This window comes from Octopus bimaculoides, chromosome 24 (assembly GCF_001194135.2).
Source record: "Octopus bimaculoides isolate UCB-OBI-ISO-001 chromosome 24, ASM119413v2, whole genome shotgun sequence".
NCBI classification, from domain to species: Eukaryota; Metazoa; Mollusca; class Cephalopoda; order Octopoda; family Octopodidae; genus Octopus; species Octopus bimaculoides.
In genome coordinates, this window is record NC_069004.1 from 21,069,239 (window position 1) to 21,082,778 (window position 13,540).

The following is a 13,540-nucleotide window of genomic DNA, read 5'->3' on the forward strand; positions in this document are numbered from 1 at the left end:
ATATATATATATATATAGCCTGGTCCAGTCGCTGGCTCTCTAGAGCTCAGTCAAACCATCCAACCCATGCAAGCATGGAAAACAAACAGCAAATGATGATGATATATATACTAGCAATAATATCATCGATCGGATAATTACTTTTACTGTTTCTTGGGCTGAGAAGCTAGTAAAATGGGTATATCATATAGAAGAATAGCTTTATGGAATCCAGGTGACTGCTCAATAGCACTGAGAAGGCAACAGGTGAAGTGAAAGACCCATTTGTCACGGTTTCTTTTGACATTTGAATAGGCCAAAGGGAATTGAAAAATTCAGTTTCAAATGTGTACCAGGGTGAGACTATAACTACAGATTTAGGTTTACTTGTCTTGTATGTGTGTATTATATAAGAGAAAAACATGTAATAATTGAAGTAGGAAAAAGATGGATTTCATATATGAACTTCTGTTTGTTCTTCAAGTTGCAATCCAGCGATTTTTAGTGTTTGGCCTTGAGTTTTATTAATGCTCATGGCAAAAGAAAGTGGGATAGGAAACTGTAATGGCTTAAATTGGAATGGGACATTAGATGATATAACTGGTATGCAAGAAACGAAGACAGTGTCACGTTTACCACGACCAGTGAGAATATTTGTCTCCATGCAATTCCTCATAGGTTTGTGCACGATTAGTGTTGTACCATTGCACAATTTTTGTTGAGACAAATTAGGCAGTATTATAATAGGAGATATAGAAAAAGTATAATAGCTTCCCTTGATCCATTTACTTTCATTTTGGTGGACAAACAAACACACAAACGGACAGAATTTCTCTTTTATATATATAGACAAGATATAAGATAAGAAGAAAAAGCATAATAGCTTCCCTACATAAGAAGAAAAAGCTTAAAAGTTTCCCTTGAAATATTTACTTTCATTTTGGAGGACAAACAAATGGACAAAATCTCTCTTTTATATATATATATATATATATATATACATAAAAATCCAAACTGAGGGAGCGAAATAGGTAAAATGTACTCTAGATATGTTTCTTAACTAGCTCGTAATGCAATTGTTGTGCAATGAACTCTACTCAACGTAGCTAATCATTAGGCTTAGATAACCTTACCAAATATTACATTGTCGCATGGAATTTCTACACCAGCCACAACAAAAAGCCAGTTGTAAAAAATAAAAAATAAAACAAAAGAACCAAGAAAGTAAGTTTAGAAAACCAATGAGCAATATACCAAAGGGTGAGACCCAAAATATGTGTGTGTAAAAATTATGAAGACGAATAAAGGCCTATTAAATAATATACAAAATACATACTTGATTTATTAAAATTATTACTGCTTCCAGAGGGTAGACCAATTGCTTTATTTTGCTTGGTACTGACTCCAGATGAGAAGGGGAGATAATTTGGTTATGTTTCGATATAACTTGAAGACTTGTCAATGACATAGCTGACCCAATCAGCTGTTAAGGTACAGTACTTGGGTAAATACGTAAAAAATCTTTTTTTTTTGTGGGTGGAAATGTATGCATTTCGTTTGATGTCAGCATAAAGTGAAAGAGAGAGAAAATGGACAGGGACGTGTGTATATGTTGATGGGGGGAGGAAAACAGAAAGTGTGTTGTGTGTGTGTGTGTGTGTGAGAGAGAGGTGTTGTTCTGTGTGTGTGTCTGAGGGAGAGAGAGAGTGAAAGCATACATTTTTTAAAATTTTTCCCTGCATATTTTTTGAGTAATTTTGAGAGAGAGAGAGAGCTGTGTGTTGTCAGAAAATGAGAAAGTGTGTGGTGTGTGTGTGTGTCAAAGAGAGAGAGAGAGAGAGTGAGTGAGTGAGTGATAGCGTAAATTTTATTTACTTTTCTCACATCTTTTTTTAGTGAGCGTTTGTCTGAGAGAGAGAAGTGTGTTGTCAGAGAGATGTGTCTTGCTTTGTGTGTGTGTGTGTGTGTGTGTGAGTGAGTGAGAGAGAAAGAGGGGGAGAGAGTGATAGCGTAATTTTTTGGTTTGTTTATTTAGTTTTTCACGCATCTTTTTTTTAAAGAGTGTGTGAGTGATTGAGAGAAAGAGAGATAGGTGTTATGTATGTGTAAAATGGCTAGGATCGGTCACACACGCACACAAACATACGTACACCCACTATCTGCCATATACACGTACATACATAAATACATATGCATACATGTGTTTTATATGTGTGCGTGTGTGTGAGAGAGAGAGAGTCCCTGTCCATTTTCTCTCTCTTTCACTTTATGCTGACTTCAAGCAAAATATACATTTCCAGCCACAAAAATTAATGAATGAAATTTTTTTACAGAATTTACTGAACGCAGTATGGGAACAGCTGACCTGCGCGCACACGCCTTCGAGTCAAAACGAAAGATTGCCAATTTCAAGAATCAAGAAATCTCCAAAGTTGATACGAGGACAGCTGCAGTTTTGCGTTCTGACTCAATAGGCGTCATCAGCACAGCAATTGTACGTTATTTTCAGAAAACGAGATACGTTGACAAATACCAAAAAGAAGAGTAAAACACGCACATATATACATAGGCAGACAGACTGAGAGACATGTACTATTCATACATACACACACATACGAACGCAGGTTGCTTTATTTATAATTTTTATGTACGAAACGAAAATTAAATGTACATATTTAGTAGCGTATTACACTTATATTTACAACGAAAAGTGACTGGAAAGTTATGCCGTTGTTGATTTCGTCTGTTGAGGATTGGGTAAAATGGTAGTAATAGCTGTAACTTGCAGAAAGTCAAAAAATATATATTAACTCTACTTCTTGTATAGGGTATTTAGTTCGTAAACAAGTGTTTACTCGATTAATAATAAATCTGGCAACGACGTACAAAAGAGGATACTGTAAAACATGTAAATGTACAAAGTTTTGTTTTGAAGATATTAAATTCAGTGTCTACTGTTTATTGATTTGTAAATAAAATCTAATGTTCTTGTACATACATATTTTAATTTTTACCTAAATAATGTATAAAGTGTAGGAAAGTCAATTCAACAAGACAGTAAAAATTTACAAAGCTATAAGACTGTCAATACAGTGCTTTTTATTGATAGACGATAGGACATGTCCACCTAAGTTTTTGTTTCTTTCCTGTAAACATCGATGTCTCCTCGAGTTAATTATTGCCTGCGATTGCTCCTGTAGTAACTATTATAAGTAATAATATTATAATTACATCATCATTATTTTATCACCACCATTATTAATTACAATCACAATGGATTTAATAAAATAACTGGACATTCAAGTTTCTGATGTACAGGAGCAAACCGGGATGTTGTGGCGGCGCTCATGTTTTTAATAAGAACATTAGTTATGCTTTAATTGGAGAGAAATGCTTGTGGACTCGTTAAGCAATTTGACCAAAGGCTAAACAACACCACATTATAGGTTTCTTAAAAAGTACAGGAAACTTCGTTTTTTTTCTTCTTTTTCAGAGAAAGAAAGAAAAAAACACAAAGAAGAAAATAAGAGGTCATGATGATTGATGCCAACTTTTTACAAGACATTAATGAATCAGTTGTAATTATTTCCAGTTCAAAATCATTATCTCCACTAATATATACACAGGGTTCAGACTATGAGCTTCCACAACTTTACCCGCCATCGAAATTAAACTTCTTTGTCTTAAAGCCAACATCTCACTCACTCTCTCTCTCTCTCTCTCTTATATACACACAAGCACACATTCACGCGCGTGTGAACACAATTCACACAGATACAAGCGTATATAATAGTGTACATATTTATCAATATATGTTATAGCTATACAATATATACATTCATATATATAGGTAGATTATTTAGACCGAGTGAAATTATATATAATAAATAATGTAGTGCCAAACATCCCTGAAAAAGACAAAACGTGTACAGCTGGTATGTCTGATCATATATTAGCTCGATCAGGGGCTACCTGGAGTTAATTCATTCGAGACACAAGAGAGCCCTCTAAATGGTTGATTGCTTGGGTTATTAGAAATAGTTACCAGTTACCCTCAGCTCACACCATACCATATCTTTAATAACGATTCGTTCGTGATACAAGAGAGCCTAAGTGGTTGCTCAGTGTACTAGAAATAGCAGCCTCTAACGCGCACTGTACTCGCTTTAATAATAGGGAAAGAACACGTCAGGCAATGTTATCCTAATTACATTTTTTTGAAAAAAAAAAAAATAATAATATAAACGCGGAATGGTCATGACACTATGCCTTGGCTGGGGTTAACCTAGGACTAAACAGCACACATACATACGTACAAACGGGAAAGAAGATTGATCCTATTTACATGAAAAAAAAAATACCGGAGAACTTTCACCTAATTCTTCCAAATCTTTTTGTTAAAACCGAATTGAAACCATCCGTGGGGAATTTTTTTTTTTTTTTCCAAAATGTATATCGTCATCCAAATATCTCAGATAAATTTGCCCCAGATCAGCTCTTATTGAGAAAGAACTATGATAAAAGACGTCCCATCCATGACCACTTCGTCTTTGTTTTCTGATATACTAGGTCCACATCATCAAATATATCTTATTCTAAAGACAAATATGATTTGAGGGAGATTTGGCTATTTTTTTGTGTATGTGTTTGCGCTATTTATCAGGAATCTTCCAAAGGCAGTGGAGATGCAGAATCGTTTCTGTGTCGAGCGACTCTGCGTTATTTTAGTTCCAACCCCGCAACGGTCAACTTTACCCTTCATCCATCCAAGTATCGATTAAATAAAATAACTGTTAAGTACTGAGCTGATTTATATAATCTTAACGTGAAAGGAACTATAATTCAAAGATTTAAAACTTTGTCATTCATCCCTCTGGAGTCAAATAATTGAAGTACTAGTCACGTACTGAGGTCAATATACATGTGTGCGTATATACATTCTAGATTTGAAGGAATTTACTAAAACAGTATGAAAAACACTTCAGTGATCGCTCCGAGTGGAAGAAATAACAACCAAATCTCTATTATCACACACTTTTTTTTTTAATAAATAATGAAGTATTCCATTTTCGGACAACAAATTTAGATACCTGATTTACGAAAAATGTTATCGATGAATGCTAACGGTTGGAGAGTCTTTGATAAGGTCGGTTTCGATTACGTAGGACTAACATGACATGGGGTCTAAACAATAACAATACGCAACATAAACAAATACTTGCGTTGCAGTTAAGAAGAAATTGAGATCAGCAGAGAAGAAGTTTTTAATAACTCTCAAATTCGATACTGTAAGCTATTTATTTCATCATCTCAACTGCTCAGATGAGCCTTTTCTTTCTATCACCCTCAAAATTTCCAAAAACTGTATCAAATTGAAATGCTCCATACGAACATATGTATGCATGCGTGTGTACAGGCGCGCGCGTGTACTGTAGTAATGGTTTCGAAAGTAAAGAAACTTTTACTATTAGACGATGGAAGACCAAGAGGCACATTAAAATGAATATAATGATCGACAAGATATATGTACATTATGTGTGTGCGCCTCAACACACACATAATATACATATGTATACACTGACTTCTCAAATAAAGACCAGTATAGCAAGGTAAAAATGAACAAACTGCGGAAACATGCATACAAACATGTACACAGGCCTTCGTGCATACATATATACATCCACGCACAAGCAGTGCTCCAGCATGGATTCAGCTGGAGTATCTAGAACAAAATTAAGAACGTCACCTACAAATACATACATAATACATACATACATGGATAAACACATACATACTAGCTTACAGTGCCCCAGTTTGATAAAATGAAATGAAGCATATAACATTATACTTAAATAAATACATATATAACATACATACACACACACAGATGTAATGTAGATGTCATCAGCAATGATGTAGACAATTATCGGTGTTTTCAACCCAGTTCCCGGTATACATAATTTCGTCGTCCCAGGGGCCGTGGTTCGATTTCCAGTATCAACTTGAAAATCGATTTTATATAGTATCGATTATACGATGTTTGTGTATGTGCTTATAATGATGATATTTTGGAAAACACAACTTTTAGAGAATAGAAGAGAGTATATATGAAGAAGGAGGTCAGGGAAGAAAAGAGAGATGGAGTTGTGGTGACATTAATGCTTTTTCCTAACAATAATAACAAAAGACAATTTTAATTAATTAACCAGTAAAACACAGAGCAACAACAATGATCGTTTACAATTAAAAAAGCACTATGGTCAGTTATATATGTAGCAAAACGAGAAGTTGTGATGTCCATGCATCTCTCAGAAGCCGCACAGCACTATTACTAGTAGTAGTAGTAGAGTACTTACCCCTAAGAAGACCAGTTTTACGTTTCTTACCAACATTTTCCAGCTTGTTTGTTGGTTTACAAGTTTTGTTTGTTGTTTATTTTAAAGTTATCCAAATTTGTAAACAAACGACGACAATTGCAGATGAGACAGAGGCGGTGTTTGAAATAACGATGATGATGATGATGAGTTATGTGGCGAGATAAATAGATATGGGTGACGGGGTGAGCGGAGGTAACGAGACAAAACAACACACAAAGTTGGAGATAGAAGGTAGTGTTAAACAAGAACGATAGCAGCTCACCGTCCTTCTTTCTGTATAAAACTGTCGGCTTTTGTGTTGTGTTATGTGTGTAGATATGTAGTGTGTGACTGGGATGTGTGTTTTGTGTTTGTGCTGTGTGTGTAAAATGAGTTGTGTGTCGTGTTAAATGTTGATGTGTTCAAAAAAAGTTTGCAGTTGCTTTCTAGTGGGTATAATTATGCGTGTGTAATATACCTATATGTGTGTGCGTATTTACAAAAGTGTATCTGCATAGTTGTGTTTTTAAATTAATATATATATATATATACTTATTTATATTCATGATTTAAAACATTGTAAGCACCCATCTTTTATTTTGTGGAGATGCATAGCTCTCCATTCCTCCATAAACTTTTGGCTTTTGTGTGCGTTGTTTCGAGATGTGCTTAATGTAAATGTTAAAAATGTTTTCAGTTGCTCGCAAGTGGTATAATTATATATATACATGTATGTGTGATGAGAAAGAAAGAGGAGGTTTATATCAAAATAACTGTGTATGTTTACATGGTTTGCATACATGTGTGCGTTAATATGTGAATGTGTGTATATAAGTTCTATATATATGTATGTTTATATATATAAACATACATACGCATATTTAAAATACGTAGCAATTTACCATGTCCTACTCGTATGTTATATATTAGTAATACAAATATCTTGTTCATCAAAAGTTAGAGTATTATATACGTACTTTATGGCAGTAAGTATATCTATGTGTGCTTAAGATTCGTCTGTATAGATATTTATTGTATGTATAAACTTGTATGCATATCTACACAGGAGCGTGAGTTGAGAAGTGCGTGAACCTACATAAGTACATACATATATATGTGCATGCGTAACTATGTGGTGAATGTATGTGGAGGGTTTTATGTATAGTTGTGTCCATAAACGCATACGATGTATGCGTGCGTATATGCACTCATATGCGTTTATGAGGGGAGCAAATTAAGAAAAGTACGTATCTTGTTTTGTCGACTATTTAATATGAGTCTATGTATATATGTGTTTAGTACGTATAATGAATGCATGTACGTCTTGTTAATGTTTAATTCGCTATTTTAGACGTCATATGTGTGTGGAAGAGAGAGAGAGGACGGGAGAAAAAGAGAGAGTAATCAGTAGACCGGTCTGAGAACAGGTGCTTATTTTTGTATATTATATCCAGTAACATAACAGTTGGACAGAGTTCGATAAAATCACCGAGTCGACTAAATTCTTGCAGGAGATGTCCTACTATAGTAACAGTTAAATGACTGAAAACCGTAAAAGAAAATACGTGTTCGTATATGTGTGCCTTAGTGTTAGTAGGTGCGCGTATGCGTATTACGTGCCTCTAGTGGTTCTCAACCGGGGTCCTTATGACCCTTGGGGGTCCATATAAGATTTTACTGTTAAAATTTATCTGCAATGAATTGTTTATACTTGTCTAACGCACAAAATATTCTGATAACTTTTTTCATACAATTATTAATAATATTTCATAATAAAAATATAAGATTTTTTTAAACCATCGAATGGCTATGGGGTCCAGCCGAGTGAAAAAGGAATCAAAGGGGTCCACAGACAAAAATGGTGCGAACAACTATTCTACAGTAATGAAAATTATTAAAATTTAAAATTACTTGAAAGACGGGAGAAAAGAACTGGATACACACATAAATGAAACAGAAATATTGTCCATTTTATGTTGTGTCAGGACCGTCTTAGCAGCCCAGGGTAATTCACTGCACTGAGCTGATAAGTATTTACTGACAGCAAACCTCTAGACCCTTGAGGTCCCCAGGCAGCTATCCAATATGCTTAAGACGACATTGGTGTGTGTGACTCCACCCCGTCCGCATTTCCTCATGTTTTGTACTTCTAGTCCTTGTTACTGTAAAGTTCTTGTTACTGCTCCAGCATGTCCACAGTCAAATTACTAAAGCAAGAATATATATATATATATATAATGTGTGTGCGTGGTATGGTGTGGAGGCGCAATGGCCCAGTGGTTAGGGCAGCGGACTCGCGGTCATAGGATCGTGGTTTCGATTCCCAGACCGGGCGTTGTGAGTGTTTATTGAGCGAAAACACCTAAAAGCTCCACGAGGCTCTGGCAGGGGATGGTGGCGAACCCTGCTGTACTCTTTCACAACTTTCTCTTACTCTTACTTCCTGTCTCTGTTGTACCTGAAATTCAAAGGGTCGGCCTTGTCACATTGTGTCACGCTGAATGTCCCCAAGAGATACGTTAGGGGTACAGGTGTCTGTGGAGTGCTCAGCCACTTGCACGTTAATTTCACGAGCAGGCTGTTCCGTTGATTGGATCAACTGGAACCCTCGACGTCGTAAGTGACGGAGTGCCAACAACAACAGCGTGTTGTGGTGGTCACGGAAGAGAGAAGTACATGTACGTGTGCATTTGCGTAATTGTATACATATGAATGAGTTAATCTGGTGGTCATTGGGAGGGGTGCATGCATGTGAGTGTTGTGGTGCTTATAGGTACGTTTGCATGGGACACTGGGAAGTTAGCTGGGGACCCTCACGGGACCCAATTCTGATCAATGTGTGCTGTGGCATAGTCAATAAATAAATACTATAGGGCTCTAACCAGTGAGTAGCCCCAAGGAAGAGGGGGCTAGAATGCTGCCAATGCAGTCTTATATATATGAGGCATGCAAAGTCATTAGAGCATCAAACGAAATATCAGCTCATTAAGAATGAAATGTCCGATTTTGAACTGAAAGTGTATTTTACTTTATCTCAACAAAAAGCAATGCTGTTAATCAAAGTATGTACCAAAATTATCAACACAATTTTGCCATTTTATTGGTAGCTTATTATTGGTTGCCAGCAGCAAAGAATTCTGGAGAGCAAGAGGTGATGAAATCATGAAAGACTGTTTATGCATCTTCTTCAGATTTGAAGTTTTTTTCCTTGCAAAAAGTTGTCTAATGCCTGGAAAATGTGATAGTCAGTTGGTGCAAGATCTGGTGAATATAGTGGATGACAGAATACTTCTAAGTTCAGTTCCTGTAACTTGAGTAGCGTTCTTTGCATAACATGTGGTCAAGCATTGTCTTGCAAGTGAATTGGCCTGTCTCTATTGACCAATCTCAGTTGTTTAATTGCAAGTTTACTCATCATTTCATCCAGTTGGTTGTTGTATACATCCGCTGTAATTGACTTACCAGGTCTTATGAAGCTGTAGTGGATGACACCATTAGCTTTTTTTTGGTGAATATTCTTTTTTGGATTGTGTTTTGGCATTTTGTCTCTATCCAACCACCATGTAGAACATTTGCTATTGTTGAAAAGAATTCATTTTTCATAACACATAATAATATGATGCAAAAATGGTTCGCTTTTATGCTGAGACAGCAAAGAACAGCAAGTTTCAAGACATGTCATTTGATACTTGTTCAGTTTGTGTGGTGCCCACTTGTTCAGCTTCTTAACCATGTTGGTTTATTTCAGATGGTCCAATACAGTTGGAATCAAAACATCAAACCTTGCTGCTAACTCATCTGTAGTTTGAGATGCATCTGCTTCCACTACAGGTTCCAGCTCATCATTATCCACCTTGGTCTCTGGTCTACCATAGGGCTGATTTTTAAGAGTAAAGTTACAAGGCCAGAACTTCTCAAACCATCAACATAATGAGCGCTCATTCGCCACATTTTCACAAACACCTCATTGATGTTTTGAGTTGTCTGAGATGCATTGGTTCCACAACAGAACTCATATTCATAAGGATTACAAATTTTTGATCTATCCGTGGGTTCACAAAAAAATTTACAAGAGAAAACCCACAATATAATCAGACATCATGAATTGCATTTTGAAAAGTGATGAGATAACTCTTCAATGTCATAAAACAAAGAATTGTCAGGATAAAACATTAGAGTTAATGACTGCCAAAATTGGTGCATAAGAAAATCGGATATTTCATTCTTAATGACCCGATACTTTGTGGTACAGCTTTCTGAGTTCAAATCCTGCCTAGTTCAACTTAGCTTTTCATCTTTGCAGGGTTAATAAAAAAACCAATCAAGGGCGATGGAGTAGTAAAGTTGTTAGAATATGGTATTTGTTGTGGCCTTTTGCACTCAAATCATACCATGGCCTACTTGGCTAATAGATTTAATCTATCACCTGATTTAATAGAACTCACTTGATCTTTGGGTGCTAAAGACTTCTAAGGACCAAGAGTCTAATTTGTTTCAAGCATTCAAGACACTTCTTCACACTAGTCTCCAAGGAGACCATTGGCATTGCCCTTCCTTTATAAATATAAAGATTTAAAAAAACCCACAAGTGTATATGTTTGTGTGGATATACATATGTATGTTGGCTTGTCTCTTTGTGAGAATATGAAGCAAAGAAGAAGAAAGAGATAAGTGTTTATGTTGCTGTTTAGTCCCAGGACTTCCTTGACTGAGTTGGCACACTGGGTTAGACTTTATTAATTCTGAAAGACAGGAATTTGAACTCGAATTGGTAAGAGCCAGAAAAAATACAAAACTTTTTTCTAATACTCTGCTGATTCTGCCAACATGCCATCTTGTGAATTCATTGCCCTCAGTCAAGTGAAGTGTGAACATTCAAGAGAATTAGGATTTTTTTCCTTTTCAAAACCACTGAATCCACATAAACAATTATATTTCATATATCATCATCTCATCATCAGCATCATTCAAAATCTGTTTTCCATGCTGGCATGGGTTGGACAGCTTAACAAAGAGCCAGCAAGGCCAGGGGTTGCACCAGGTTCCATGCTTTGTTTTTATGGTGGGATGTCATTCCTAATGCCAACTATTTTACAAAATGTCTTGGGTGCTTTTTACATGGCACCAACACCAGTGCATTTTATATGGCACCAGCACCAGTGCATTTTACATGGCACCACCATTCACACCATTGCACTTTGGATTTAGGATCTCAATTCTGTTGTGGTGGATGGGTCTTCTTGAGTAAAATAAAATAATGGAGTACCTATGTTATGTCTATTCAAGGTATAAAATAGGTATGTTTTAGAATTATTTTAACATTTTGAATTGTCAATAACTTTTTGACACTAACAATTGCATATCAACTGATAAAATATATTAGGCATGACTATGTGGCTTAGAAGCCTACTTTGCAACCATATGGTTTCAGGTTCAGTCCCATAGTGTAGCACCTTGGGTAAGTGTCTTCTATTATAGCACCAGGCAGAACAATGCTTCATCAGGGAATTTGCTAGAGAGGAACTGTAAAAGCTCATCATATGTGCGTGCCGCTGAACCTTACAGAGGAGATGACAAAGGACTGAGATACCTGGCACTTTGTTGTTCTCAAGAAGATCCATCTTCCACAGCAGAAGTGTTAAAGCCGCATTCTCAGGTTAAGAGGATTGGCCTGCAAGAGTCTTGTGTCAGTGCCATGTAAAAGCACTCATGTTGGTGGCGCATTAGAAGCACCCAACACACACTGTAAAGTGGTTGGCATTAGGAAGGGCATCCAGCTGTAGAAACCAATCCAAATCAGACTGGAAACCTGGTGCAGCTCCCCAGCTTGCCAGCATAGTAAATGGATATGACGCTACGCCTCACTGAGGAAAGGACAAGGAACGCTATTTGAAACAGATTTGCAAGCCCATAAAATATTCGTTGGGAGTTAACAATAGTTATCTCTCTTGATCAAACGTTCTTGAACAATCTAGAACAGTCCAGGTGAACATGGTTAGCTACCCCTTTGCTAAGTTACTAGGTATAACTCCTAAATGACATGCAGGGGGTCGCTAATAGCACCTCGTCTATTTAAGCATGCACACTCGTTCAAACAATCTCTTTTTTATAATTTCTTCTTCAAGACACAACAAGGTCCACTACAGAAGAGAGAGCCAGGCACATGAATTCAATCGCTATGGTATTCTAAGTCTAGTGCCTGGTGGAAAGTAAGTCTTGTGGTTTGAATTACTTCTACTTACTCAATGTTATCATGGAACATGGCAAGTTATTCAAAACTTTTTCTTCATCCCAGAGAACTTTATTGAACTTTGTATACTCACTGTATGCATTTGCTTGTCACGCTTTGAAATAAAACCTTGAATGTGAAGCTATTCACACAGAATGAGTGTTGTTGTTATTTACTGCACAGAGGTATATATGGCTATTGGTTTAATGACTCAGTCCAATTATTAAAGTGTTGACATTTTTATTACCAACATCCCTTGCTAAACTATACTTGAGAAGACATGTCAAGCTAAGTAAAATCCCTGTCATCCATACACACAAGATTGTCCTTTACAAGTGCCAGTGGCACATAAAATGTACTTTTGCCAGTGCTGCGTAAATGCACCCACACGGTAGCACATAAATAGCACCCAGCACACTCTGTAAAGTGTCTGGTGTTAGGAAAGGCATCTAGCCATAGAAACCATGTCACAACAGACAATTGGGGTCTTGAAAGCTCCCTAGCTGGCCAGCTCCTGTTAAACCATTCAACCCATGCTAGCATGGAAAACAAGCATTAAACGATGATGAGGATACCTATGATGACATATATATTTATATACATATGTATATATATATTTTTTTATTTACTTGTTTCAATCATTTGACTGCAACCATTCTGGAGCACCACCTTTAGTTGAACAAATCAACCCCAGGACTTATTCTTTGTAAACATAGTACTTATTCTATCGGTCTCATTTTGCTGAAGCGCTAAGTTATGAGGATGTTAACACACCAACATCAGTTGTTTTTTGAAAGGAGTAAGTGAAACAAGAAAACACACGAAAATGATTAGTGTCACTGAAGAGGTCACAGATGTGTGATGAAAGATTTCCAGACAATGGATATGAGGTAATAAGAACAGTAATAAATGAGTGAAGAAAACAAAAATATATTGTGTGTGGGTGTTTATTTGGCAAAAAAAAAAAAAAAAAAAA

The 13,540-nt window shown here is 36.3% G+C and overlaps 1 protein-coding gene across 2 annotated transcripts in view; it reads right to left on the reverse strand.

The window, feature by feature from the left end:
* The window catches only part of LOC106879737 (ras-related protein Rab-5A-like), a 147,113-nt gene extending 138,664 nt beyond the window's left edge, over nucleotides 1–8,449 (reverse strand). Inside the window, exon 1 of one of the 2 annotated variants that reach the window (XM_052976264.1) lies at nucleotides 8,247–8,449. Coding sequence is in view for 1 of the 2 variants with exons in the window: in XM_052976263.1 (XP_052832223.1) it covers nucleotides 6,336–6,371 (36 nt within the window). In the remaining variant the exon portion in view is untranslated. Of the gene's footprint in view, nucleotides 1–6,335; nucleotides 8,184–8,246 lie in introns of those variants that run through there. The other variant, XM_052976263.1, reaches the window with a different exon arrangement.
* Nucleotides 8,450–13,540: the final 5,091 nt, after the last annotated feature.